At 44.2% G+C, this 24,844-nt stretch overlaps 2 protein-coding genes across 6 annotated transcripts; both read left to right on the top strand.

The window, feature by feature from the left end:
- The first annotated feature begins 1,365 nt into the window (after window positions 1-1,365).
- Window positions 1,366-8,204, top strand: anapc4 (anaphase promoting complex subunit 4). The gene is made up of 28 exons (XM_076727145.1): window positions 1,366-1,645; window positions 2,042-2,157; window positions 2,245-2,350; window positions 2,445-2,577; window positions 2,669-2,743; window positions 2,832-2,858; window positions 2,963-3,007; window positions 3,107-3,191; window positions 3,757-3,864; window positions 3,943-4,113; window positions 4,191-4,255; window positions 4,396-4,438; window positions 4,573-4,649; window positions 4,738-4,838; window positions 4,936-4,987; window positions 5,112-5,167; window positions 5,283-5,329; window positions 5,424-5,480; window positions 5,570-5,626; window positions 5,715-5,808; window positions 5,939-6,036; window positions 6,327-6,388; window positions 6,490-6,528; window positions 6,608-6,709; window positions 6,790-6,867; window positions 6,982-7,149; window positions 7,367-7,490; window positions 7,711-8,204. The coding sequence occupies exons 2-28, from the start codon at window positions 2,050-2,052 to the stop codon at window positions 7,942-7,944; spliced, it is 2,412 nt and encodes an 803-aa protein (XP_076583260.1). The 5' UTR covers window positions 1,366-1,645; window positions 2,042-2,049; the 3' UTR covers window positions 7,945-8,204.
- A 209-nt stretch (window positions 8,205-8,413) lies between these two features.
- On the top strand, window positions 8,414-24,636 carry slain2 (SLAIN motif family, member 2). Of its 5 annotated transcripts, none has more exons than XM_076726630.1 (10): window positions 8,430-9,122; window positions 11,613-11,755; window positions 17,389-17,556; window positions 17,642-17,815; window positions 17,895-18,248; window positions 18,355-18,501; window positions 19,729-19,815; window positions 22,199-22,237; window positions 22,615-22,825; window positions 22,936-24,636. In XM_076726630.1, exons 1-10 carry the CDS (start codon window positions 8,638-8,640, stop codon window positions 22,997-22,999), a joined length of 1,872 nt encoding a protein of 623 aa, XP_076582745.1. In that variant the 5' UTR covers window positions 8,430-8,637; the 3' UTR covers window positions 23,000-24,636. The 5 variants fall into 5 exon arrangements, with proteins under 5 accessions (XP_076582748.1, XP_076582749.1, XP_076582745.1 ...); XM_076726631.1 differs by having other exon boundaries at window positions 8,514-9,122; window positions 19,732-19,815; XM_076726633.1 differs by lacking the exon at window positions 19,729-19,815 and having other exon boundaries at window positions 8,414-9,122.
- Window positions 24,637-24,844: the final 208 nt, after the last annotated feature.

Raw genomic sequence — 24,844 nt, 5'->3', positions numbered from 1 at the left:
TGGGAAGGCTCAGTCATTAACCTGCGAGGATGGAGCGAGGTTCACCACTTTGTGAACACATGATTGGATGAAGGATGTTACCACATGGACTGAACTGCTGTCAGTAAACAAAGTTTGTTTGCAAATGATTTTACTCTGTTATTATTTCAGTTTTACAGTGTTCCAGCTTTTTTGGAATCAAGGTTGTCCGTCACATGCTTGCTGGGTTATTAAAGACCTCTAATATGACACAGTGAAGTGACAGCAGCTTGTCAGTGTTGCCACTGTGTCCAGCTGAGTTGACCCATTGACCGCAGACCACCCACACATCTGTCTCACTTATGGGTGCGTTATGGGAGGATTTAGCAAAGACCAGTGCTTTGGTGGTTTTGTCAAAGTCAATGCTGCTTACATGAAGTATGTTAAGATTCAAATAAGACAGACAGACAGACAGACAGACAGACAGACAGACAGACATGTGTAGCATTCAGTGACATACAGAATTGTTTTATTTGGTATACCAGACCACCATCCTTCGAAACAGTGGTTTAGAAGATATCAGACGGTTGAGGACCATGCAGCCTCACTTGGTCTATTTCTAGGCCACTATCACATTTTGTGCTCAGAGCTATTCTGGTTCTTCATCAATCGACTGATTACAGTTAAGTGCCGGTGATAAGTTTGGAAGGAATTTCCACTGTAATAACTATCTACTTCATGCACACACACCACCCAATCATCCATCTTCTACAATTCTACTCACTCGTCACTGTGCCCCAATTAGTAATAAGTGATACTAAGGTATCATTTAAAAATAACTGCATTGTGGTGACTTCTATAAGCGTGAGACTGCGATGTGATCTATGTAATAATAGTTTATACTGTACACCGTGAAGTATTCACCACGACACTATTCCTTGCATCACAGATTATATTTACATGTCACCTACACACAGCATTTCTATAAATAAGACGCAGAAACTCAGACTCTTTCTTCTCATATTAGGCCTGCAGTGCGAGCATGGTCAGGCACACACAACAGGTATATTATACTTCAAAAGAATATCTGATAGTCCATATTATTTCATCAGTGAAGATAACATAGATGTGCATCTGAGGCTTCTGTAAATGTGATATCAATGATTGTTTGGCAAATAAATCATTTTTCTGCTCCTCAGGGAAGTTTGAGGCATTTCAAACAGTCTCCAGCTCACTCACAGAGTCAATAATTAGTCAACTTTTATGGATACATCTACTTCTTTTACAAGGGCTGGTCACCAAAAAAAACACAGTTTTAACACAAAAACTGCTCCAAAACTGCCTGTTTACTTTCCATCTCACGTTCTCACTTACATGCTAATTGCGTTTTCCCTCTGAGCAAAGTTTGTCCTCTCACGGTTCCCGTTCCTGCAGGATGATTGGCTACACGGAAAATATGGCGCTGTCCGCGTAGTTGTGAAAACACCATGAAGAAAATTTAAATCTAGTGTTTCTCACGACAGAGTTGAGTGTGTTTGACGCCTTCGTGTTCCACAGCGCTGCCTGTGATGTTCAGCATGGTGGAATCGGCCATGAAGTTGTCTTTACATTAGCTTCGTCGGCTCGCTAACAAACCTGCTAGCATAATAGCTAACGTTGGAACAGACGGATCTGTCAACTCTTAACGGTAAGACCAACGCTAACGAACACAGTGTTAGTTTAGCTTTCCAACAGCTAACCTTTTTTTTACATTTACATGCCGGTTACAGCTGTTAAACAGATGCAAAGGTGTCATCTTCAGATGTCGTGTTTTGTAACATCACAGCACAGTCCAAACCCCACAAACAGCCAGTTTCCAATCATTCAGTACAAAGGAAACCAGTCATTTTTGTTAGAAAATAAATGAAAATGGCTGCTGATTAATTTTCCTGTCGTCCAGCTGCTGTAAAGAAACAAACTCAGCTGTCCTTTCCTCCTCAAGCTCTAATAACAGGATTACATGCTCACATTGGTGCATTTCTTAAAATGCAGAGTTGTAGTCGTCCACATTAATTGCTGTTATTTATGTATTCATATTTTCCAGCCTACAACATGCCTGCCTTCCGGCAAGTGGGGGAGAAGCAACTTCCTAACCCTGTCCTGTGTATGGCATGGTCCCCCAAAAGGGATCTCATTGCTCTGGCCAACACAACTGGAGAGGTTGGCTTACAAACCATTTAAATATCCTGACACATGTCTTGGTATCGCTTGTGGTTTTGTAATTTTCTGGTTGGCATGTGTCCACAGTTGTTGCTACACCGCTTGGCTAGTTTCCAGCGTGTTTGGAGCTTACCACCCAGTGAGTATACTGGGAAGGAGATCACTGCACTGTCCTGGCGACCTGATGGCAAAAGTAAGGAATGACTGTGTACATGTTTGTTATTTCTTCTGCTGGTTGATGGAAAAGTGAAGCTGTAATACTCGTCTTCTCTCTCTCTACTCCCCAGTATTGGCCTTCAGCCTCGGAGACACCAAGCAGGTGGTCCTGTGTGGTGTTGAGAAAGCAGAGATCCTCCACGTCTTTCCAATGCAGAACCCTGTGACCTGCATGCATTGGATGGAGGTGACGGAGGAGAGCAGGTGTGTGTGTGTGGGGCTCAGGGATCAAACCCGTGGCACAAAGGACATCTGATTTTTGTAGAATAATGTGAATGTTTTTGATGTGTTTCAGTGCCCTCAGCTCCTTCTACAACTCAGAGGACGAATCCAAACTTTTTCTTCCCAAGTTACCAACACTCCCCAAGAGGTACCACCAGCATTCACTGTACATCAGATTAGAAAACAGCATGGGTTGATTTAAAAAAAACTTTGCTCAAACTGTTGTTTTTCCACAGCTATAGCACAACATCAAAGATCTTCAGGTGGGGCAGTATTTTAATTTATAACTCAGTGGTCCAATATCGGTTGTCTTCTGTATGTTTTCCTTGTGACAGCAGCCATATGTGTTTATCTGTCTGTGTTATAGTGAGGAAAAGTCTGATGAGATAATGAATCTCCTGGGAGAAGTCAGGTAAATTCACCCCCTTACGTCTGAGTCTTTTTAATGCTGTATTCTTTTTTTTTAGTTGGACTGGGAATTATTTCATCACTCCATTTTGTTTCTGTGCAGGCTGAACGTACTAGTTCTTGGAGGAGACGCTGGTTTTGTGGAGCTTTATGCCTACGGGATGTACAAGATTGCCACTCTAACAGGGGTAAGGCTCTTTCGTTCATTTGTAAGAGTTGTCCTTTACATCTGAAAAAAAGATTTCATTAATCAACTGATTGATCGCTGAAAAAAATGAGGGGCTGGGTGATATGAGATTTGGCAATACTGTCTCCACCACGTGGGCTATCCCTCAGTTTCTCTGTATATTCGGGACAGGCTATGTAGCAAATCAGGGTTTGATTCCTGTGTAATCTTGCAAGTCTAAGGCGAGTTCACAAATCCAGGTGCCTCGCAAGGTAGCATGATTTTGGCAGCAAGATGGCTTACCTTGTCACGTTAGAGCGACAGTTGGTGGCAGCACCTTCTTTAAGCTGGTTTGCCATCCGCCCCTGAAAAAGAGAGACAAGAAAACATGGAGGAGGAGAGTGAAAGTGTAAATACAGAGCAGGATTTGTATGGAAGTTGTGGTTATTTAAAACCATTTCTTAATTGAATTTACAGAATTACAAAGTTATAGAATTTACTTCTAACTGACATCTGAAAAACATGACAATGCATTTAGTGATTCAGCTCTTTTCATTTTCTTCTTTTCATTTAATGACACTCCACAGGTATCAGGAACCTGTCGCAGCCTGAGTCTGTCCAGTGATCTCAAGTCTTTGTCTGTCATCGCTGAAGTCAGGTCTGCTGACAACAACCCAGAGATCTGCTACATTCAGGTGAGACGGATGGTTTGGCATCATTTCACAGTTCTTGTAGACTATTTGCTTATTTTAACAACCATCCTTGTCTTCCAGTTAGACACAGGGTTGTTGTCAGACTGTCTGCCTGAGGTGACGAGGATGGCGCGCAAGTTTACCCACATCTCCACGCTGCTGCAGTATCTGCACCTCTCACTCACATGCATGTGTGAAGCCTGGGAGGACATCCTCATGCAGATGGATCTTCGACTCACTAAGTTTGTTCAGGTCAGTAGTTGTGGTTTGTAGTCTGAATTGGCTAAAATGAGAGATATCAACAAATGTCTTATTTCCCCTCTTTGTAGGAAAAGAACACGAGCACTCAAGTTCAGGACGAGTTTCTGGAGCTTTTGCTCTGGGGGCAATCAAGGTGAGAAAAGAGGAAATTTGTATTGTGAGTATATGCTGGTTATCATGTTGCAATGTTTGCAGTGTCCTGTAGATGGTGACAAAATATCTTTGGCAAGTTCATCAAATGTTTCTTACCAGTGGCTCTATGCTTTCATGTAGCCCTGAACTACAGGCTCTTCTCATGAACCAGCTGACCGTCAAGGTGAGAGTAAGAGGTGGTGCAGATGCTCCTCGTAGAGTTCGAACTTGAATTTGTTTGCAGTTCAGACGAGATTTCCTGTGAGTGAAAACCACATCTTGTTTGGTTGTTGTCTGGATATTCTGTTTTCATCACAGGGCTTGAAGAAGCTGGGCCAGTCCATTGAGTCCTCTTACTCCAGCATCCAGAAGCTGGTGATCAGCCACCTGCAGAGGTATTTTCAACCTTTCACTTCTCGCCATCACTGCCTGCCGCCTGAGATCTCTCAGTTAAAATCCATCTCTTCCTTTCTCTGGCGTCAGCGGCTCTGAGGCTCTGTTGTATCACCTCAGCGAGGTGAAAGGCATGTCCCTGTGGAAGCAGAAGTTCGAGCCCCTCGGTCTGGATTCAGCAGCTATAGAAGGTACCAAGTCCCCGAGCCTGCATGATCAGTAAAAAAAAAAAAAAAAAAAAAAATCAGATTTTAATCAAAGGCATTCACATGTCTTTTATGTTTTTAGGTGCTATTACAGCCGTGGGGTCATTCTCTCTGAAGGCCAATGAACTTCTGCAGTGAGTTAAAACATTTTCAGATTAATTAGCTTCAGTGCTCATGTTATTTTTGTGCACATTGTGTATCTGCTGCTGTTTCCTTAGATCACTGCTTTACTTAGAATCAATTTATTTTGTCATTTAGGGTGATTGACAAGAGTATGAAGAACTTTAAGGCCTTTTTTCGGTGGTTGTATGTAGGTAAGAATACAGGTCATAAATTACATTTGTGCTATCTGACATGCAGTCGTGTCTAAGATCCCGAATGTAAAGTTTTAATGATGTTTTCATGCTAAAACTGTTTGTTTCCATGCAGCTATGCTACGAATGTGTGAGGAACATGTACCGCCAGAACTCAACAAGGTGAGTTATCAAAGAAGCAGAGAGAGTTTTATGATTTTTTTTAAGTGTTCCTGAAATCATCTGATGATTTGAACATGTTTGCTGAATCCCTCAGATGACTCAGAAGGACATTGCCTTTGTCGCCGACTTCCTGTCTGAGCATTTCAGTGAGGTGAGATCAGCATAATGGCACTCTGATGCCAGCTAATAAGCTGCTCTACATATTGGTAGCTGTTTACAAACTGCTCTTTGGTTTGACAGAATGAAGAACTCTTCGATCGTAAAGGGAAGTACTTCAACGTAGAACGAGTCGGTCAGGTAAGTGGTTTTGTGTTGCGTAGCTTTCATGTGTTTTTGAATGGGGCTGCTGAGTAACAACGGTTTGGTTTCTCTTTCATATCTGCAGTACCTGAAGGATGAGGATGAGGACCTTGTGTCTCCACCCAACACAAAGGGAAACCAGTGGCTGAAGTTTTTACAGGAGAGCTCGCACCTGAAGGGTGATGATGATCTTGACTTCAGCTGTTAATGATTATTATTAGTGTTCTAACACATTTTTATACTGCTGGCAGTTTTACTTCAAATACCACTGCCATAACTAACAGATAACTGTTTGACTGCTTTATCTAGAGAGCCCTCTGCTGTTTCCTTCATATCCCCAAAAGTCTTTGCACTTCATTAAGAGGATGATGGAGAGTGTGATCGAGCAGTGTCTACAGAAACCTGCAGTGAGTTCTGTCTGCTCTTCCTCTTTTTTCACCTGTGTGATTTAAGCTTTTAGTTGCAAATGTTAGGGACCCTCACAGTTTTGGATGATTCAAGAACATCATATGTCCCATTCTGTGTGTTGATCAAGAGCCCCCCTGCAGCATTATACATATACTGTAGCCACAATACAGCTTTTTGGCTAAATTCATGTGTTTTGGTAACATAAGATAAGTGAATACTTTTGTGTTTTGATGGAACTTCTTGTTACTTATTCTGTCATGTTGCTCATTTATTGTTTATGTGTACGCAGGAAGTGATTGGGAAGTCTGTAAAACAGGCCGTCTTTTTGCCCCTGTACACGGTGCCTGAGAGGTATGATTGTATGTCTCTGTTAACAGTCTGTAGTATTTGAAATATCACTAACAACTGTGATCAAAGTTGCATTTATTTCTTCATGTCCCTTGTCTTTCCAGCTCTGAAAACACTCCACGACTTTTTGAACTTCCATCTTTGTACGTAAAGCACAAACATCACAATGGTCTGTGTGGTAAGATGGGATTGTATTCATGATATTTCTTTGTTGACCGACAGGTGGAATGACAAGAAAGCCAAAATGCACCACGTTTTGTTCTGCATGCCAGAGATTTCACCCTGCAAGCTCTACCTATTACGCAAAGGAACAGACCCAAACAGGTGTGTGAGTGTGGGCGTTTGTGTGAGTTTCTTCGTGTGTTTAATGTGTTAATAACCAAATGTATTTTTTGCTCGCACAGACACATCCCCAACAGCGTCATGTCCATTGACCTCAGCCACCATCTCGACAGTGCAGATGATGATAATGCTGCAGCCCAGTTAGTGCCTCTCTTGTCACTCCTACCACTTAATTTTCTTAAATGGACATAAATGTAAAGTAATCCCTCAGACACTGAAGGTGTTTCCACCATAACTGTTTTTTTCTTTTTCAGGCCTAATTATGTATACAGCTGCCTGGATGCTCGTTTCTACGATGATGAAACGCTAACTGTGGTCTTGCAAGGATCAGAAGAAGAGAACAGAAGACGCGTCCTGGCTCAGGTTCCTCTTGCTTCCACCCTGAGCTGTGAGACTGAATTCAGCTGGACGCCTAACCTGAGGTGTGTGTGTGTGTGTTAGAAATATCTCCCTTTCATAACAATAATTCTCACTGCTCTGACTGCTCAGTTTGATTCTCAATCAGTACAAAGAGGATAAACATTAGAAATGAGTGAGTTGTTTAAAATGGTTTGAAACTGTCTCACAGTAGTTAAACTTAGGCCATTGTCTAAAGACAGAGATGAGGTAAGATGCTGCGGGTGTCATCCATGTTGTCAGGTTGGACCAGCAGAGTGGTGCCATCCCGTGCCAAGAGCTGGTGTTGGGGAATCAGTGGCGTGAATTGGAAAGTATGAAGGCCCAGTTTGTTGCTGTTAATGGAATCCGCAAAGTGGCCTGTGTGGTATGTTAAATTTATATCTTGAACCCATTATAATAAGTGTATGGGGATTTTAGTTTGGGATATTATGTGCGAATGAGCTATACTGCAATATTCTGTATTTGGATCAATATGATCAGATGACCTATTTGTGGTGTTCTCACATTTCTCTGCCAGCAGCGGTATGCCAGTGAATGAATGTAATTGGCCTGTTTCCTAACCTTAACTGTTTCTTTCCTGGCAGCTAAGTGCCAATCTGAGGCACATCCGCGTTTTTGAGATGGATGTAGAAGATGAAGACGATGAGGGAGCCGAATCACAGAATGCCAGCGCTGACCAGGATGGACTGGAGGCTTCTATGACCAGCCAGGGGCAGGGAGAGGAGAGTGTGGAGGCTGAAGCTGGAGAGCGAAGTGGAGCAGTGTTTCAGAAAACTGAGGAGCATCTGGAGTCAGAGGAAGCCCTGGAGCTCTCTTAAGACTGAGACGCAGAAACAAGCTACTTAAAATAAAAGACTTGGCTCCATCTTTTGCTTGTTTCAATATTTTTTTTTTCTACAAAATTCTGAAATATTTGCATATGAAAATAAACAGGTTTGTGTTCATATTTGTGCTTTTTTTTTTTTTTTTTTGAAGAAACTGTAGTTTGAATATCTGATTTTAATTATAGATTTTTTTTTGGAGAGACTAATTGGAATAACCCTGTACTCTTGTGGGTCAATAAATATATTTAGAATTGAAAATAAATAGCTGAATAGTCTGGTAAATTCATTAATAATCACATTATTATTGGGTTATATATATCGTACATGTGTAAATACGACTTTTTTGGACTCAACGCGTTTGTCAACCGTAAGTTCTTGTGCACGTGCAAATAGGTGTTGGTTACGTGCTCGCTCCCGACGCTGAACGCAGTGACGTGTGTTATCCGCCGCCTGTTGGTCTTTCACAGTTGGTGACGAGTATTATGAAAATGGCCTCGACCCTGCCCGTGAGCACGGTTCTCCGGAGAAGATGACGATGTTGAGCTTTTTAAGTCGGTTGAACACCAAAGTGTCTTCTTTGAACACGTAGAAAATAGTGAAGTGAACAAAAACCGAGAGACTGTCGGCAGAGAAACGACTGAAAACACCACAGACCACCGCATATTTTCGTAGGGCTGAGGAGCCGCTATGGAGGATATCAACTCAAATATCAACGCGGACTTGGAGGTGCGGAAGCTCCAGGACTTGGTGAAGAAACTCGAACAGCAAAACGAACAGCTCCGGAGTCGGTCCACGATGTTGTCCTCGTCCGGAGCCATGTCAGCGAACCACAGACCCCTCAGCGACGGATACGACTCGTCGTCCCTGTCAGCGGGGATGGCAGCCGGTCTGGCCGGCTTCCCTGGGGTGGGGTTCGTCGGAACGGGGAGCTACGGTGGGCTTTTGGAGAACAACCGCTGTTTGAGCCCCAGACTGTCTTACGACGGCATCAGTTTCAGGAGGGCGTATGAGTATGAGGGGGCATCGGCTGCCGCCTCTGTGTCGAGTAAGAACTCACTTTATTCAGACACAACCGGGGGTTTTACAGATGAAGGCGAAACATCAATCCTAGACGAAGTGGAAATCTTAGACCTCGAGGACATGGACTGTCTACACGAAGACGAGGACAGCTGGTGAGTGACAGGCTTGTCTTGGGAGCTATCTCGCCTTTACAGCCGTGCCTGTGTCTTCAGTACCGGGCTTCAGTAACGTTACCGGCCGGGCACAGCTGCTCTACACATTAGCTGCCACCACAAACCGTCTGGCATAAACAGTCTGAAGTCATCTGTGCTGAAGGAGTCTCATTGTGGATCATTGACTAACTGAGGGACGTTGTTTGGCGAGTCATGTGGGCGATGCCAAGCCCCTTCTCGGACCGTGTGATCATAACAGACATGCTTTGTCATACAATCAATACCGAATCAGCATTACCTCATACCTCGCTTCCAGTTTTGTGAGTGATCAGCAGGCCTGTGAGGCGCAGGCTCTCAGCTGTCAGGACCCTCAAGTCCCTGATCATCTGTTGGACCGTTTTGTCGTTGTGATGTGGCAGATTGCTTGGCTTGTCGTAGCAGTGGTGGCTGGAGACCAGTGTGTGCAGCAAAAAACCAAAGTTGTTTTCCTGTTGCCAGCAGTCATGTGGGAGAGGTAGCCATGGTTATAGTCCTCCTCTGAATTCCCTTCAGCACAACAGTTGGCACACAGCCACAAGTGCTCTGCAGCACCGAGCGAGGAAGGCGAGAGATTTGAAATAGGACTGTCATCTCGTGTCGGAATAAATGTCAGCATCTGAAGGCTGATCGCATGCTTTGTCTGTGAGGGATTACAAACAGCGGGTATTAATAATATTAAAAGGTAGCATGGAGAATGTTTGGGTCGAGGACGACCCCCTTGGCATCACCTCGGCCTGCTGGGTGCCATAATCATCCTGACAGCCCATTTGTCCATCCTCACTCAATCCTGTCCCGGCGCATTGTGCTTGTATTAGTTCCTCCAGTGATGAGCATTTGCGATGTTTAGGGTTAGGTGGCTTTGCATAGACACACTTTAGAGGTGTAATCCTTGAAACTCCGGAGTAAGATTGGATTTGTGCTGCTGTCTAAATCTCGCCTCTCATCCCAACTCAAATCCCTTGAAGAGGCAGAGTTACACACAGAGATGAGTCTTCATTACGGGGCTCATGGCAGGCATGTAGACTTGTATATGGGTCAGTTAGGATAGAATTGGCATCAGCCGCTGACTAGATATGAATATAATGATGGGCCGTCCTCAGATGATGGCCCTTGTTATCTGTTTTGTCAGGAAGCATCTGTTTGATTGGCATCTGCTATGATAATGGCGCTGTAATAAGCAGCGTTTGGGCGTAGCTCCCGATGCAACTCAATGATAGTTACTAAAACTACAACGAAGGTGGATCATATTTGGTTGGAAGCCCGCTCACAGCAGAGTCTTCCCTCTGTTGCTCGCGGCAGTGTGCCTGTGGCAGCCACCGAGACTTTGACATCTGACCACTTTCAGACATTGCTCGCTCATGCTCAGCAGAGCCAGTCTCATTACGCCCTGGCTGTTTTTGTCTGCCCCGTGGATCAGATTGATATCTGGGATTACCGTGTAGCGCCCAGCTCTCGCCAGCTCCTGTCACAGACTCCTGTAATCCCTGAATTAGCATCAGACTGGATTTAAAGTGCTGCGTCCGCCTGCAGCGCTCCTGCCTATCAATAGATGCTCTTGTCACACTCGAGCTAACCGCATGTGGACATGACACATATTGTTTCAGGGGTCGGAGGTCAAGTACGAAGTGTAGACGTAGATGTAGATTTACTATGTGCTGTACCCAATGTGAATGACGGCCATTGTGTTGATAAACACTGAAAATGTGCAGTCCCAGATTTCAGCTTGTTTTTCGCTGCGCTCGCCCGCCTTCGCCTGTAATGTTTCTGCTTTCATCATGAAAGGCTTCTTCTATGGCTGCAACAGAGCTGACAGCTGCTGACTCAGATTTCTCTTCTGAGTGGAAACTCTTCTCATCTCTTCTCTAGAATCTAGTGGCCAATTCTGTTATTTTATATCCGTATGTGTTCCCCTCAGTATTAAGAGGGTTTTATAGTTTCAGTCTATACAGCTGACTAAGCGCTGAACCCAGTGACTTTTTCAGACTGTCTGGCCTTGTGACAGTGGTTCATTCTTAAAGTTTTGCTGCTGCAGGAGTGGAAAGTTGCATTGTTCTCATGCTTAACACTGAGAGTCAAGAATATTTTGAGAAGTCTTCAAGATTTCTGAAGTGAGTTTTCAAGTGTTTTTTAGTGGACCCTGAGATTTCAGATACTTAAGTATGATATAGGTCTGTATTAATGCAAACAGTAATTTTCAGCTTTCTTCCCCGTCCACCTTGTTTGTCATTGTCACTGCAGCGTTCTGTGATAAAACACTGGACAAACATTTGTTATCCCCTCAATCTCATTTCCTCTGTGAGCCGCTGGGTCACACCACATATGAGGTGTGAGCTGTCATGGTCGGCCATCATTAGAGAAAGAGATGACAGTGTGTGTAATGATGGCCTGTGCTGCTCTGAGGAACGTGTGATTTACCTGGTCTAACTGTGGATGCCGTTCATGTTTTTCCAGGCTGTATGAGGCGAAGCTGAACAGTCCCCTGCAGAAAACCTTGAGTCCTATTGTGTGGTGCCGCCAAGCTCTTGACAACCCCAGTCCTGAGATGGAATCAGCCAAGCGCTCCCTCATCCACAGACTGGACCTCACCCTCTCAGGTAAACATGAAACATGTGGTGTCAACTTAGCAGCAGCACCAGTAGTAACAGAGTCAGTAAGAACATCAGTGATACACGTAAAGAATCCCTCTTTTATGGGTTAGCTATGAAATGGCAACCCCAGAGTTAGGAGGGATTCACGGTCCTGCTAATGATACTTAAACTGGCAACAGACAAGCTTTTTGCTTTAACACATTATTATGAAGTGACGGCTATGGAATAATGACACCATTGGACACCATTTAGGTTGGTTCCCTATAAGCCTCGCTGACTGACAATCCTGTCCAGCTGACATCGCTTCTGTCTTCATGTCTAAGTTATAGATAAAATGATGTTTACTAATGTTTTCTTCTACTCCCCCTCCACCCCGATGCCAACCCCCTCTTCAGTGAACATGCATCTTTCCTCTTACTCATTTCCAAAAGTAGTGTTGATCACTTTCTGGACAGACATTTGGAAACGAATGCAGCGCGTCCTGTGTTGTTGGTAGTTGCTCAGCTCTGACAAAAACAGGAAAGCGATCCGGTTGTTTTTGCAACAGTCGCGCCAACATTAATAACTCTTGAAAATACTTGGTTGTGCTGAAAAGTTGTAAAATCAGTTCTGCTTCACTTTGATTCTACTTGTAGTCACACAAGAGACTAACTATAATAAAACAATCCTGAATCCTTACCAGCATGAAATGTCACGAGTGTGTGCACATCCAGGCACAGAAACAGCAGTGATTTGAGGGGACGACTGTAGATGATCGTCGTATATAAAGTAAATGTAGAACTATTGATCCAGCAAGGTAGAGCTTGTTTATAAATGCAGATATAACCCGTCCAGCTGGCTCGATAAGAGGGGGCTGTAAATGTTGTGATGAATATTCTTCTGACTAAGAGCTTTAATGTGGACTGAGCTTCTGTTATAATCTCACTATTCCCCTGTTTTTGATTTTTGAAGAGCAGAAAACACAAATTAAATATGTAGTGCTCATTTATTGCTTTAAATACTGTTATGACTACTACATACAATTACAAACAAAAAACAGACAGATGTATCATGTCACACACACACACACACACACACACACACACACACACACTCACACTCACACACACACACACATTCCCTTGTGTAGTTAAGCTTCCCTTATTCTAAAGGGAAGTGGAACTTAAAACATGTACCTGTGTGGTCAGTCGCTTAATGGCAGAGGCTGTTGCTTCATGAACTGGCGGAGTGTTTGTGACAAAGTGTGTGTTTGTGTGTGTGTGTATGTGTGTGTTTTGGGAGTCTCTTCTTTATGGACTGAATGTGTGGCACATGATAGACACTTAAAGCCACGCATATCATCAGCTGTTTGGGAGTTTAAAGGGGATTCAATTTGCCTCTTTTGTTAGTCCTTTGCAGCAATGCGTGTGAACAGTAATAATTTATACTTCACCACATGGGATATGCAAAATATTTATTGCTTTGTGTCATATGATTGCATCTGGGTGCTTGGAGCATGTATTTATTTATTTATATTTACATCTGCAAAAAGAATTTCCTTTTCTAGTGCATCACTTTCTCCTTCAAAATTGTGAGGTACAAACTGTAGATGTGGTGGTCCCTGCCAACTTGATTAGGTCCATGTGGAGGGATCTTATACATCATCAGACTGGATGGAAACTAGTGTTACACTGGAGGTCGAGGAGCTGTGTAGTGCAGCTGTTCAAGTTTAAAAAAGTGTTGCTGAGTTTTAATTCATTGTCCTTTTCCAGTACATGACGCCAAGAAGTCAAAGTTGTCCGAAACTGTACACAGTCTAAATCATAAATAAACAAAACATTATTATAGAAATTTCATCAAATAATACACCACCCAGGTCTACATTATTGTCAGTCCTTTATGCCTGGTCTGTGCCTGTTATTTGAGCCTTTAACTGCCACTAATTATAGTCAGTCCCTTTAGTGAGTAGGACCGGCCTCAAATCCTCGCAGCTAAACTGAGAGGGGTCATTTCCATTTTGACAGCGGTATGCCCATGTGACAGCTCATGTTGAGCAATAGGCCGCTGAAGGTTGTTCACTGTGATCTTCTCAGCTCTGTTGTGTAAGAATCTGGACAGACGCGGACACGCAGCCACGTCCTCGTCCAAGGGTACCGACGTTTGTTTATGGTGGATGCTAATTAATCAACTGCTGTCTTTTTCGGCTCCACGTTGCCTTTTTTTTCCACCCTCACATGTTTCGCAGATCGGATGTTCCTTATGAACGTGGAAACAGGGAAAAACATTCTGGAATAACAGTTGCTTTGGGCTTCCTTCTTAACTGATGATGAATCTCACTGAAATTTAGCAATCTGCATCAGGATGGACAAAGATTCATTTCCTTCTTTGTCTCTTTTCTGGCTGTGTCTTTGCCTAAGATAAGGTTTATTTCTAAAGCAAAGGGGCTTCAAGACCTGTGTGTAAACATAGCCTTAGACGACCCTTAGTGAACAAAGCACACTATCTGTTTAGCAGCTGACTAGTACTACAAATAACTAGCCGCTTGAGTGGGATTTATGGAAGCGTGATAGCGGTGATATCATCACTTTAGGTGTGGACGGGGGATAACGTCATCCTGCCTTGGGCCTGAAAATATCCCCACTGTCACTGATACAACCCGCCCCACTCCCCTCTCTCCTGTCCTCAGTTGGCACTGATGGTGTTATCTCTTCACAAAGGCTCAAACAACAAGGATTTTCTGTGCGATTCACTGGACATGTGGTTAAAACACTGTTAATCAGATAAAGTGAGCATCCAGGTTGGAGCAGTAGTTTAGATTTATGGCTCCTTTTTCTGCACACAGCAAGACTTCAGCACTGCAGTCTGAGAGCATTTGTGTCTGTGAGTGAAAGACAGACTCACCACAGACACACCCTCATGGCTCCTGGCTACTCTCCTTCACACCCGGACTCTCGCAGGAGCATGGAAACCCTGTTGGCATGATGTTGGTTTGAGTTTGTGTCAAGGGAGCTGCAAAGGAAAAAAAAAATCTTAACTTCACTTGAGGCAGATTCAAGTCAAAGAGATGACTTTGTTATCTGTTAAACGTGTAAACAGTGTCTGTGCCGGCTCACACTCATACAAGGTGTTCAGGTATTTTAAACATCTCAGAATTGAGTTTTTCAGTGTCGGGAGTGACCAGGCCTTTTGTCTGCGCACACCCTGTTAAAACCATAACCCCAGATGACGTGCCTCAGTTATATAACCAACAACAGGGAGGAGACGCTCTGAGTTGAGTGTGCTGGTCGGACAGCGCTGCTTTCTTCATGTCAGACAATCCTGATAAACAGTCAGTACATGTGTTGCTGGAGCAGACCAGTTTTTCCACAGCGCTGCTCCGACAGCTGTCCCGCTCTGTTGACCCAGCGCACACACAGGACCCCAGAGGTCCCGACCACAGCCACATAGCTGACCTGCCTTCCTCCTGCTCATAAAAGCTTTGACTTTTTAAAACTTCATTCTGTACAGTTAGTTCACCTCCTTCTTGCATGTCTCTGCCAGTCCTTTTCGCCTTTGTGGTGTTAATCTAATTTACAAAGGCCGCTCTGTTTGTTCTTCTCTTGTGATATCTTCACAGGCCGTTTTCAGCCATTCTTTCTTTCTTTTTTTACCTCAATGCCAAGCGTTGTCTTCATTTCCTCTTAACCATTTAAGCCCTGCAGGCCTTCATTTTATATCAGGCTGTTGTATCTTGGCTTCATTTAGGCATTTTTTGAAAGGGGGTGGGGTGGGGGGGTGGAAACTACCCTGAAGTTTCCACAGCTGAAAAGCCAAGTCGGAAAATCCTCCAGTACAATTTCATATCGCAGTAAGTCAAAATGGCATCAATCACAGCAGGTAGAAACAGCAGTTCTCCTCTCGTCTCCTGACTTCTATTCTTCTTTGAGGACATGAGGATTTGAGGACACTCTATTTTGGTTGGTCCCTGTGCTGCAGATCCCTTTAGATTAGTCTGTGTCTCTTTCAAATGACAGTGTGCTGCTAGAGCTGCTGTGATAGGGCTCATTGTCATCTAACCACCTCTACAATGTCCAACACAGAGCTCAGCCGGGCTCATATGGCGTTGTAGCAGGCGGTACAGACATTGTTGTTTTAAGAGGAATTTCCTAATGGTAGTGCGATTCCTTTAATTCAGAGTACACGAGAGATGAGTCATGTTTGAGGGCATTCACAGAAATGTTATTGTGTTCGTCAGTGGCATGTTCGTGCACATTTTGTAGCCGTACAAGCGCACACTGGAGGATATTAAGTAAAATGACTGGAGGTTAGTTCACCAGGTGAAGCGTTTTAATCTGTTGATTTGACTCTTTCTCAGTGAAAACAAAGAAGCCACCGTTGTTTCTAAAGTGCTCTGCATCACAGAGCTACATGTTGCAGTGTTGTTGACATTCCTCAGAGGCTGATGGTGCGGATGGCAGCAGAGTGGACATGCTGGAATTTCCTAAATAATGCAGGAGGACAGAGTGCAGAGCACCGGGAGAGGGAGAAAGTAGGAGGAGGAGGTTGCTGATCTTGAAAGACCCCTTTCCAGTCTCCACCCAGCTGTGTAAACACACCCAGAGGAAGACATGAACCATCCGAACCACCAAACTGTAAGAGCGACCGGCAGCCTGTCCAGAGTTAGATCCCTTCACTGAGACAAGGGGCTCAGTAAACTGGAGCCTGGACTGCTGCTGTCACAGAGAGCTGCATTGTGCTCTGTGCGTATGGATTGAATGATGTGCATTGTTAAGTGCTTCTCCCGGCTGATGGTGCAGGAACTCCATCAGGCCCACACTCAGCATACGGTTTAAGAGACTCGGCCGGACTGCCAGCACACTGCAGAGCTTTCATAAAGGTGCCGGCTCTGAGCGGACAGTGCTGGTGTTGTGGTCAAATTCTGGGATGGGCGGCAGGCTTCGTCAGGGTCTGTTATAGGTCACAGGTTATAGATGTAGCGTGTTAACATTCAGGGCGAGCGAAACGCTGAATGTTAAGTTTTTAGAAGTTGATTCGACCTCATAAATGCGCTGGACAACGAAGGAAAAGCTCACCTCTGGCATCATGTCAGTCCTCACAGAGAAGCAGAAGACTTTAAGGGATCCTTCTGCATGACTGAATCCATCTGTGGACACACAAGAGTATTGGAGAAATGATTACAGAGATTTTTAAACGACTACAAGGGAAGAATATTAGTTGAGAAGAGCCTTAGATTTTTCATCTTGATCACACTGATCTGTAATAAAGTAGAGGTAAAGAAACACGAATAAAGAAATGATGTGACATTACAGACGAGATGCAATGACTCAATTCACCCTCTGTGAATATTAGTGGTGCCACAGAGTATAAAGACAACCATTGATCGCATTATTATATTGAACTGCATCTGAAGTCATCTTCTGACTCTCCTTGTACAAAGGTGTGGCTGAGTTGCAGATCTTCTGACTATAATAAAGCCCTTTGTTTGTTCTAAAGCAGATTAATGTCAAAATGTGACTGAGTGTTTGCGGTGCAGAATAACCTGATTTGTTCTCTTTGAAGGCATAAAAAACTTGAACTTATTACCAAACCTGTAATGCTTTTGATCTTCCTTACTGTAATATGACCTCACTCGTTTTTTTTTCTGTTCTTTGATCCTACAGCCAACAAGCGCAGGAGCCTGTATGGGAGTCCCTACAACCAACAGGGTTATGGAAGTCCGTATAGCACAAACGCAGCCAACAGCCCTTACAGCAGCGGCTTCAACTCCCCCTCCTCAACCCCCAGCAGAGTGCCCATCGTCAGACAGCAACTAATGCCTGGGAATGCAGGTATGGCTCTCTCTCTTTGGTTCATTACCGATTACAAAATATCTGTTGTTGCTGAGTTTGTGTTCACACATGATTTTCTTGCCAGTACACCAGCGAAACGCAGCGGCAGAGAGGAATCCTCCGGCGGTGAGCCCGCAGTCATCAGTGGACAGCGAGCTGAGCACCTCAGAGATGGATGAGGACTCAGTGGGCTCTTCGACCACCTACAAACTCAATGATGTCACTGATGTCCAGATCCTGGCACGCATGCAGGAAGAGAGTATGTACCTGGACTCATCGTGCTGCTCAGTGTTCATCTTCTTTGGTGTGTTGTGACTGAGTGTATCCATGTTTGTCAGGTTTGAGACAAGATTACGCCGCAACAGCATCCAGGCGGAGCTCAGGTTCGTCCTGCCACTCGTTGCGGCGCAGCACCTTCAGTGACCAGGAGTTAGACGCACACAGTCTGGAGGACGAGGAGGAGGCGGTGCATCCGGCCTTCCACCTGCCCTCAAACCGCTTCAGCCCCTCTCCACGGCACTCTCCCCGCGCCTCCCCCAGGAATTCGCCCCGCTCTCGCTCCCCTGCCCGCTCTATCGACTACAGCCACAGCCGTGGCTCGCCTCAGCCCATCATCAGCCGCCTGCAGCAGCCTCGACACTCGCTGCAGGGCCACGGGCACGACCTGCAGACCAATGTGGTGAAGAACGAAGGTAGGCCGAGCCACCAAAGGCGGAGGACGTGTTAGACCACAGTGGCTTCATGATGCGATTCCGGACGCCATCATTTTCCCGAGCTAACTCCCTCCTTTTATTGCAGAAAAGCTACGTCGCAGTCTTCCCAACCTCACGCGCTCCTCAGCAGCTACAGCCCAGGGCCCAGAACCCGTGAAGAACAGCCGCAGCTGCGAGTCCAACCTGCAAGTGCCAAACGGCGGCTCTCCACGACACCAGAGCCAGTCTGCGAGTGAGTACTGTGACAGAAACATACAAGAACGTGTCATATTTCTGTTTGACTCTATTTTACCGCGAAACACACAAACCCTCAAAGTTAAATGAATCTTTGCCCCGCTCAGATTATCAGATTCATTACTGATATCACTGTGTTGTCAGCTGACATTTTAATATTTGTTTTGCTTTCCAAGTATACTGAACATTCAGAAACATGACAGGCTGCATAATCTCTCGTTAGTCATTGTGCAAGTAGGAATTCTGTTAATCCTTCTGGCTGCACCTACAGTTCAAGGACTGCGCTGCTTTGTAGTGCCATGGCTTTGGTGTTTGGGGATCCTCTTGTCTTTGATCATTTTCAGTCATAATATCTTTTATTCACACGCACCCTTCCTCTTATTGCCTTGGCATAACTTTCACTTCAAAGAAACACACTCATGCTGCAGATTCGGAGCATGCTGCCAGTAACGCTGAGAATCCAGAGCGACTCCTGGGATCAGTGACACTAACATTGTTTTGCCTTTTGCGTCCAAGGGTTTTACGTTCTTTAAAAAGTTAGAATCCCACCTCAGTGGGTTAAGAGTATCCATTTGATGTAATCTTGTAATGGGAGATAAAGGTAATGGTGTTGTCCTTAATCCAGAAATAGTAATCCCTCTATGTTACGAGAGGCAGAGAGGACAGGGGTCAAAGGGCAGGTTTCATCTGCTTTCATCCTGTCTTAACCAGCCCCACTCAGGGGCAGGCTGTTCATGTGGCCTGAGCTGTTACATTTCAGCAGATATTTGCCATTATTCTGCTGCATTTTAAGAGACTTTGTTTTATTTGTATGCTTGGATGTAATTGTGCAGTTGAATGGTTCACTGCTCTGACAGTTGTGTGCGTTTTCTCCCTGAGCTTTGGCTACACTGGGCATGTGAGACACCTACATTTCTGCCTCTCTCACCGACTTCTCTCTGTAAAGCATGTGTAACCAAACCCAGCCTCCGTCTCTGTCTGCGCTGAGACTGGTGGGATTGGCGGTGAAAGATGTCCATGGCACTGACACTTTGCTCTGACAGCCTGCTGCTCCTCCACCTGAATGAAGCTGCCTGTGGATGTTTGGCTGTAGGGGCCCCCTAGTGGCTGCAAACTGCACCTCAGGCTTCTGTGGCCTCCTTTGCCTAGATGGCCCCTTTTTTCTCGTTATGCTGTGAATCTCAGACAAGTCTGACTCCCATGCTGAAATGTCCCTGTTTTCCAGCAGCAGCTCAGCTCCCGAGGTACTCGGCCCCTTCTCGCTCCTCCCCGAAACCCAAACAGCACCTCCAAAGCCCAACTTCCCTGCGAGGTAACAGCCTGCTCCTAAACCAGCTGGAGGCTGTGAGGTCGATCTCACACACATATTCACAATTCATGACTTAGTAATGCCAGCTGCCTGTGCACTGAAGGTACAGACCACTGATGCTCAGTGTAAATGACAGAACAGCTGTTTTATAGGGGGCTGAAATGGATCTGACGAAGGTGTGTCAATGCGCGAGACGCCAGCTGGTCTTTTCTAACTGTGAGGTGACTCTGACTGCAGTTTTAGCCTGTTTTTGTTGCTTTCTTCTTGAGGAAAGAGGAAAAAGAAAGAGGTGGAGCCCGGTGGTTGCTGGCAGGGATGAGCTTGAGTTCAGAACTCCCACACAGGTGCCACCACACTGAAAGAATCTAACGTTCACACTTCAGAGGGAGAGCTGATTCTGGAAAAATCTGAAATCGATCGCATTCGCTCAGAAAGGTCAAAACAGCCATTGTGCGCTGCTGCTGGTCCATGGTTGACCGCATGACCGCTCAGATCTGTCAAAATAGCTTAACTTTTTACATGCATTATTGTCATTGTACATATCTGTGTACATCAACTATGAATGCAGCCTTTGTCCTAATAAACACTATTTCTAATATTTCAAAGTAAACAAAATGGCCAACTCACAGTTTGTATTGTTTCCACAGATACAAGCTTTGAGTTGACATTTTTCAACCACGTCAGCTGCTTTTCAGTTGGTCACTTGGTGTTAACACGGACAACAACCTCTACACAATCTGTATTGTTAGAAGATGAAATGGCTCAGTGTGAGAGTCGCACTGATTCCACATCATCCCAAAGTGGTTAACATTCATTTTTTGCGTCCCATTTTTTTGTCTCCAGTGTAAAATGTCCCGCAGTAAATCAGTAAATGTTCAGTTTTTGCTGAAACTGTTTCAGACTCTACGGCCATTTTTTTTGGAGGATGCAGTTTGTGATACTGTTGAATTGCATTGTCTTATACATACAGGTGTTCCTGTTATTTTGTCCATTATATCAATAGAGTTAGGCAAAATAACAGAAAACACCTCTTTGTGTCATGCAGTGCAGTTCATCCTCTAAAAGTTGAACATTTCTGACCTTCATGAAGGGAGGATTTACTGCAGGACGGTTGTATCAGTCTGCAGCTAAAACCCCGTTTACACCTGGTATTAAAATCCTGATATATCATCTTGGCAGTGAACAATCTGATCTTGCCTTTGTGTTTACTCTTGGTATTTGTAACTTTCTTTCTCATTATCCTGGTTGAGATCAGATTTCTGTCCTCCAGAGCAAAACCTGTGTTTGCGTAATTTGAGGTGGCAGCAAATCAGTCCCAGACTCCCTTAAAAGAAATCATGGAGTTTGGTGAGTTTTTGACTTTGGGGACACTTCATAAACTTAAAAACACTGTCTGCGACACATTCTTAATTATTTGTCCTCTCGTAAATACAGCAGATGCAATCTTGCTTTCCTTGTATAAAATTACCATGTCAGTTTGTTCGGTGTGTTGCAGCACTGGCCTGTAGTCTACTCTGTGACTGGATAAATTACATGGCTTGTTAACAGCAGATCAGCTGCACAGATGAGTGCAGCGCAGACTATCACACGCTAGCTATTTCTTACTGTATGTCATTAATTTCACACCGGCATTGCTCTCATTTTTCACACTGTTCTTTTGAATAATGCATCTTTGGCGCTTTCGTGGTAAAGAACAGACATATAATCAGTAATTTGAGGCCTCTCTCTTTCAGCCGTCTTGCTTGCTCTTGCGTCTGAATTTGAACAACCTTTAATTTATGTTGGCTTAAAACAAATATCTGTATTAGTGCGTTACATTGCGCACTGATGGCAGCACATTGTACAGATTGAGTTTCGACCTACCTACGATCCGAACACAATGTGAAGCAGACTACCTCCACATGTGGTCAGACAGGAGCGATCACATTAAAACACGTTTTTCCTCCAAATCATGTTTTAATACTGGGTGGAAACTGGGTCTTCACTGGCAGCTGAGTGTGTATTTATATGTAAATATGTGCATTTTGAAATGGTGCCTGATGAATTCCAGGTAGCAGAACTTTGACTCCCCTTTATGCATTGTGTGATTTAGCAATACCTTCACTGTCACCTAATCTAAGCCTGTAGACTCATCTAAGTGTTTCCAGAGTCAAAACGACAATTTTAACTGCCCAGTGTCTTTAAACTCCTTTGCCGTCCTATCACTAATCCACTGCTCTACATGTAACCTCTAGAGGTCATTTGCCACATGTAAGCAGGCAGGACAGTTCCCCATATTGGTCAAAGACCACTGAAAACAAACGAGCAGTAAGAGACACCCCACCCTCAGCACCCCCCTTCCAGCTCTGAATTAAGGCCTGTCTCTGTTGTCTTCGTCTTTGTCTAGTCCCACTCTCCTGTTGCTTTGGAGAAGAAGGTGATTTCAGTGAGTATTCACTGAGGGTTTCCACCTTTTTTTAATATTGTGATTGTGGTTCCATGCCATGGTTGTATTGTTGTCGTGCTATGATGTGCTTCTGGTTTTCACTAGTATATGTGTGTATCACCTCATTCTGTCAGCACATCTAGACTCATAGTAGGCAGCTGAGTTAATTATTAGCCTCCTCTGTTCCTTTTTTAATGTTTTTAATGAAGTTTCTGTTGTAGTTTTTAAACTTGCATCATAACAGGTTTGACTTCATTTGTGAATTTGTGATGAATGTGGTTAAAAAAGTTTTTTGTTTTAGGCATCATTGTTATATATAGGACTGTCGAACACCATCCAGCTTTATCTGACTGTGTTCCTGCTCTGCCTGTCTCCAGTCCCCTCTCCCAGTAAGCTGCGAACTCCTGCCACCCCGTCCCCACTGGCCTTGAGGCAGCCAGTAAAGGCCACGTCCAACCCCGGATCTGCCACCTCCACCCCCACCCGCTCCCTGGCTGCTCCACGCAGCGGCCTGCCCCGCCCCAGTGCTGCTTCTGCTGGAGGGGGGATCCCTCTGCCTCGCAGCAAGCTAGCCCAACCTGTGCGCAGGTATGTGCACCACATACACACACATAATGGCTTCATCTTGCACTGGAGTAAATGGTTAACCATCTGTGGACATGACTTAACCGTCAGTTTGTTCCTCATCTCCTTCTCAGATCTCTTCCTGCTCCTCGGTCCTACAGCAGCACAGGTGAAAACTGGAGAGAGGGCTGTTACTGAAATGGGCCAGCAGGGGGCTCTCTAGTCAAACTAGCAACACAAGGAGGCAGACAGTACAACATGGCACTTTATCTAGATAGATACCTTTTACAATGAAGAGAGACTATGTCCCAAAAATATATAGAATTCAGAATTTTAAAAAAAGGAGAGGACAGCGTCCACACCGCGTCAAAGAGGACCTCCCATCGTGTTCCTCTGTGGGGTCCGGCTCTGGAGGGGTCCGGCATGTAGTGCAGAAAGCCCAGGAAATGCCAAAGAAACCAGCCCGACTCCAGCTCCGCCAGCAGAGGACACACCACCTGCCTCGGTTCAACTGCAATCATCTGTCTGACAGTCCAATATCACTTCATCGCCCGGCTTTCCTCCCTCTCCTCTCCCCTCTCCCCTCTTCTTTTCTCCACCTCCCTCAGGTTGAAATGTTTCCACGCATTTCTCTCTTTATGCTCTGTGTTTAACAGATGTAGGTGAGCGATCTCTATGATGATGCTGTGCAGGTGAAAATGTCCCGTAATGTTAGAGAATTGTGGATGTCTTGCAACAGTGAAAGCACCTCCGTGTGGGTGTGACGTTTAAGAATCTTTCCTCTTGTAAAATCAGCCAGAATGTATGCACAAGTTTGTTTTGGAAATTATTTATTCAAATTATTTAAGAAATGTATGTCAGAACATCCATATCAGTATTTTGTTTTAAGAGTTCAATCATTTAAAATGTACATGTTGAACCTCAACTGCAAGCTAACTCTCCAAAGCCTTTTATTGTTTTCAGTGTCAAATCAGGACTTGTGAGACACCCGGGTGATGAATGACACCGCGGCCAAAGCCTCGCTTCTGATTTGTGCCACATTTTGCCAAAACTACACTTTTCCATTGAAGTGCTGGGATTGGTCAGTTTAAGAACAGGTTGACATGAATTAGGCCTGAGTTATATCTGATGTCTGAATCAAACATATCTAATGAGGAACAAACCCGAACCCAAAACATATGTTGTCCCCCTTCGCCCAGTCAGCCAATGAAACCAAGGAAAGTGGTTCATTAAATTCAGATTTCTGTCAGTGTGTATCATTTATGACATGAGAAAAAAATGGAAAAATGTCTTGAATAAGAGGACGAGATGATTAAGTTTTGCTGGCTTTTACCTCTTGTGCTATGAATCCAATGGTGTGCCAGTGTTAGGGAAGCTGTTCTGGTGATTGGTGTGCTGGGTGTTATGAATCTAGTGCCTATAATTTAAAGTTTCACTTGAGTTTGAACACCACGTTTTGTTCGTTTGTTTATCATTTCGTGCCAATTTCTGGTTTTGCCAATATTATTTGCTCTTTTGCATCTCCGCTTGGTTGATTTGCTTGCCTGTTTGTTTTTTGTAACTAAATAAATACATTTATAATTGCTTTAAAAAAATGTTTATAATGCGCCTTCATATTTATAACTAATTAGTCATTCTGTAAATGAAACTATTTATTAAAGAGAGAGGTGCCTCTGTCCAAGCTCAGATTCAGCGGGAAGCTACCAAGAATGTTGCAAAAAGACATACCACACCTTTTGTGTGAAACTTTTTGTTATCGAACTTTTTTTTATATCCACAACATGACATTCAGTTTCCCTGTGTAAATTCACATTTCAAATAAAAGCTGAAAAGTTGGTCTCTCTTTTTGCATTTTTTGGATCCTCAGCGTGTTTAAGAACAATAAAAGGTCTGGATGACGCTGAGACGACAAAAGCCTTCAGAACTGACGGCGCAACGATAAAACAATTAAACATCTGAGTGACTGCACAACAAATAAGCTGCAATCATCCCAGAGGTTAATATTAGAGTCTGAACTGTGTCTGCAGGATGTTTGAGTGCAAA

The sequence above is a fragment of the Chaetodon auriga genome, chromosome 3 (assembly GCF_051107435.1).
Source record: "Chaetodon auriga isolate fChaAug3 chromosome 3, fChaAug3.hap1, whole genome shotgun sequence".
Classification (NCBI taxonomy): Eukaryota; Metazoa; Chordata; class Actinopteri; order Chaetodontiformes; family Chaetodontidae; genus Chaetodon; species Chaetodon auriga.
The sequence above is the reverse complement of the archived record's forward strand: the minus strand, read 5'-3'. Positions and strand labels throughout refer to the sequence as shown.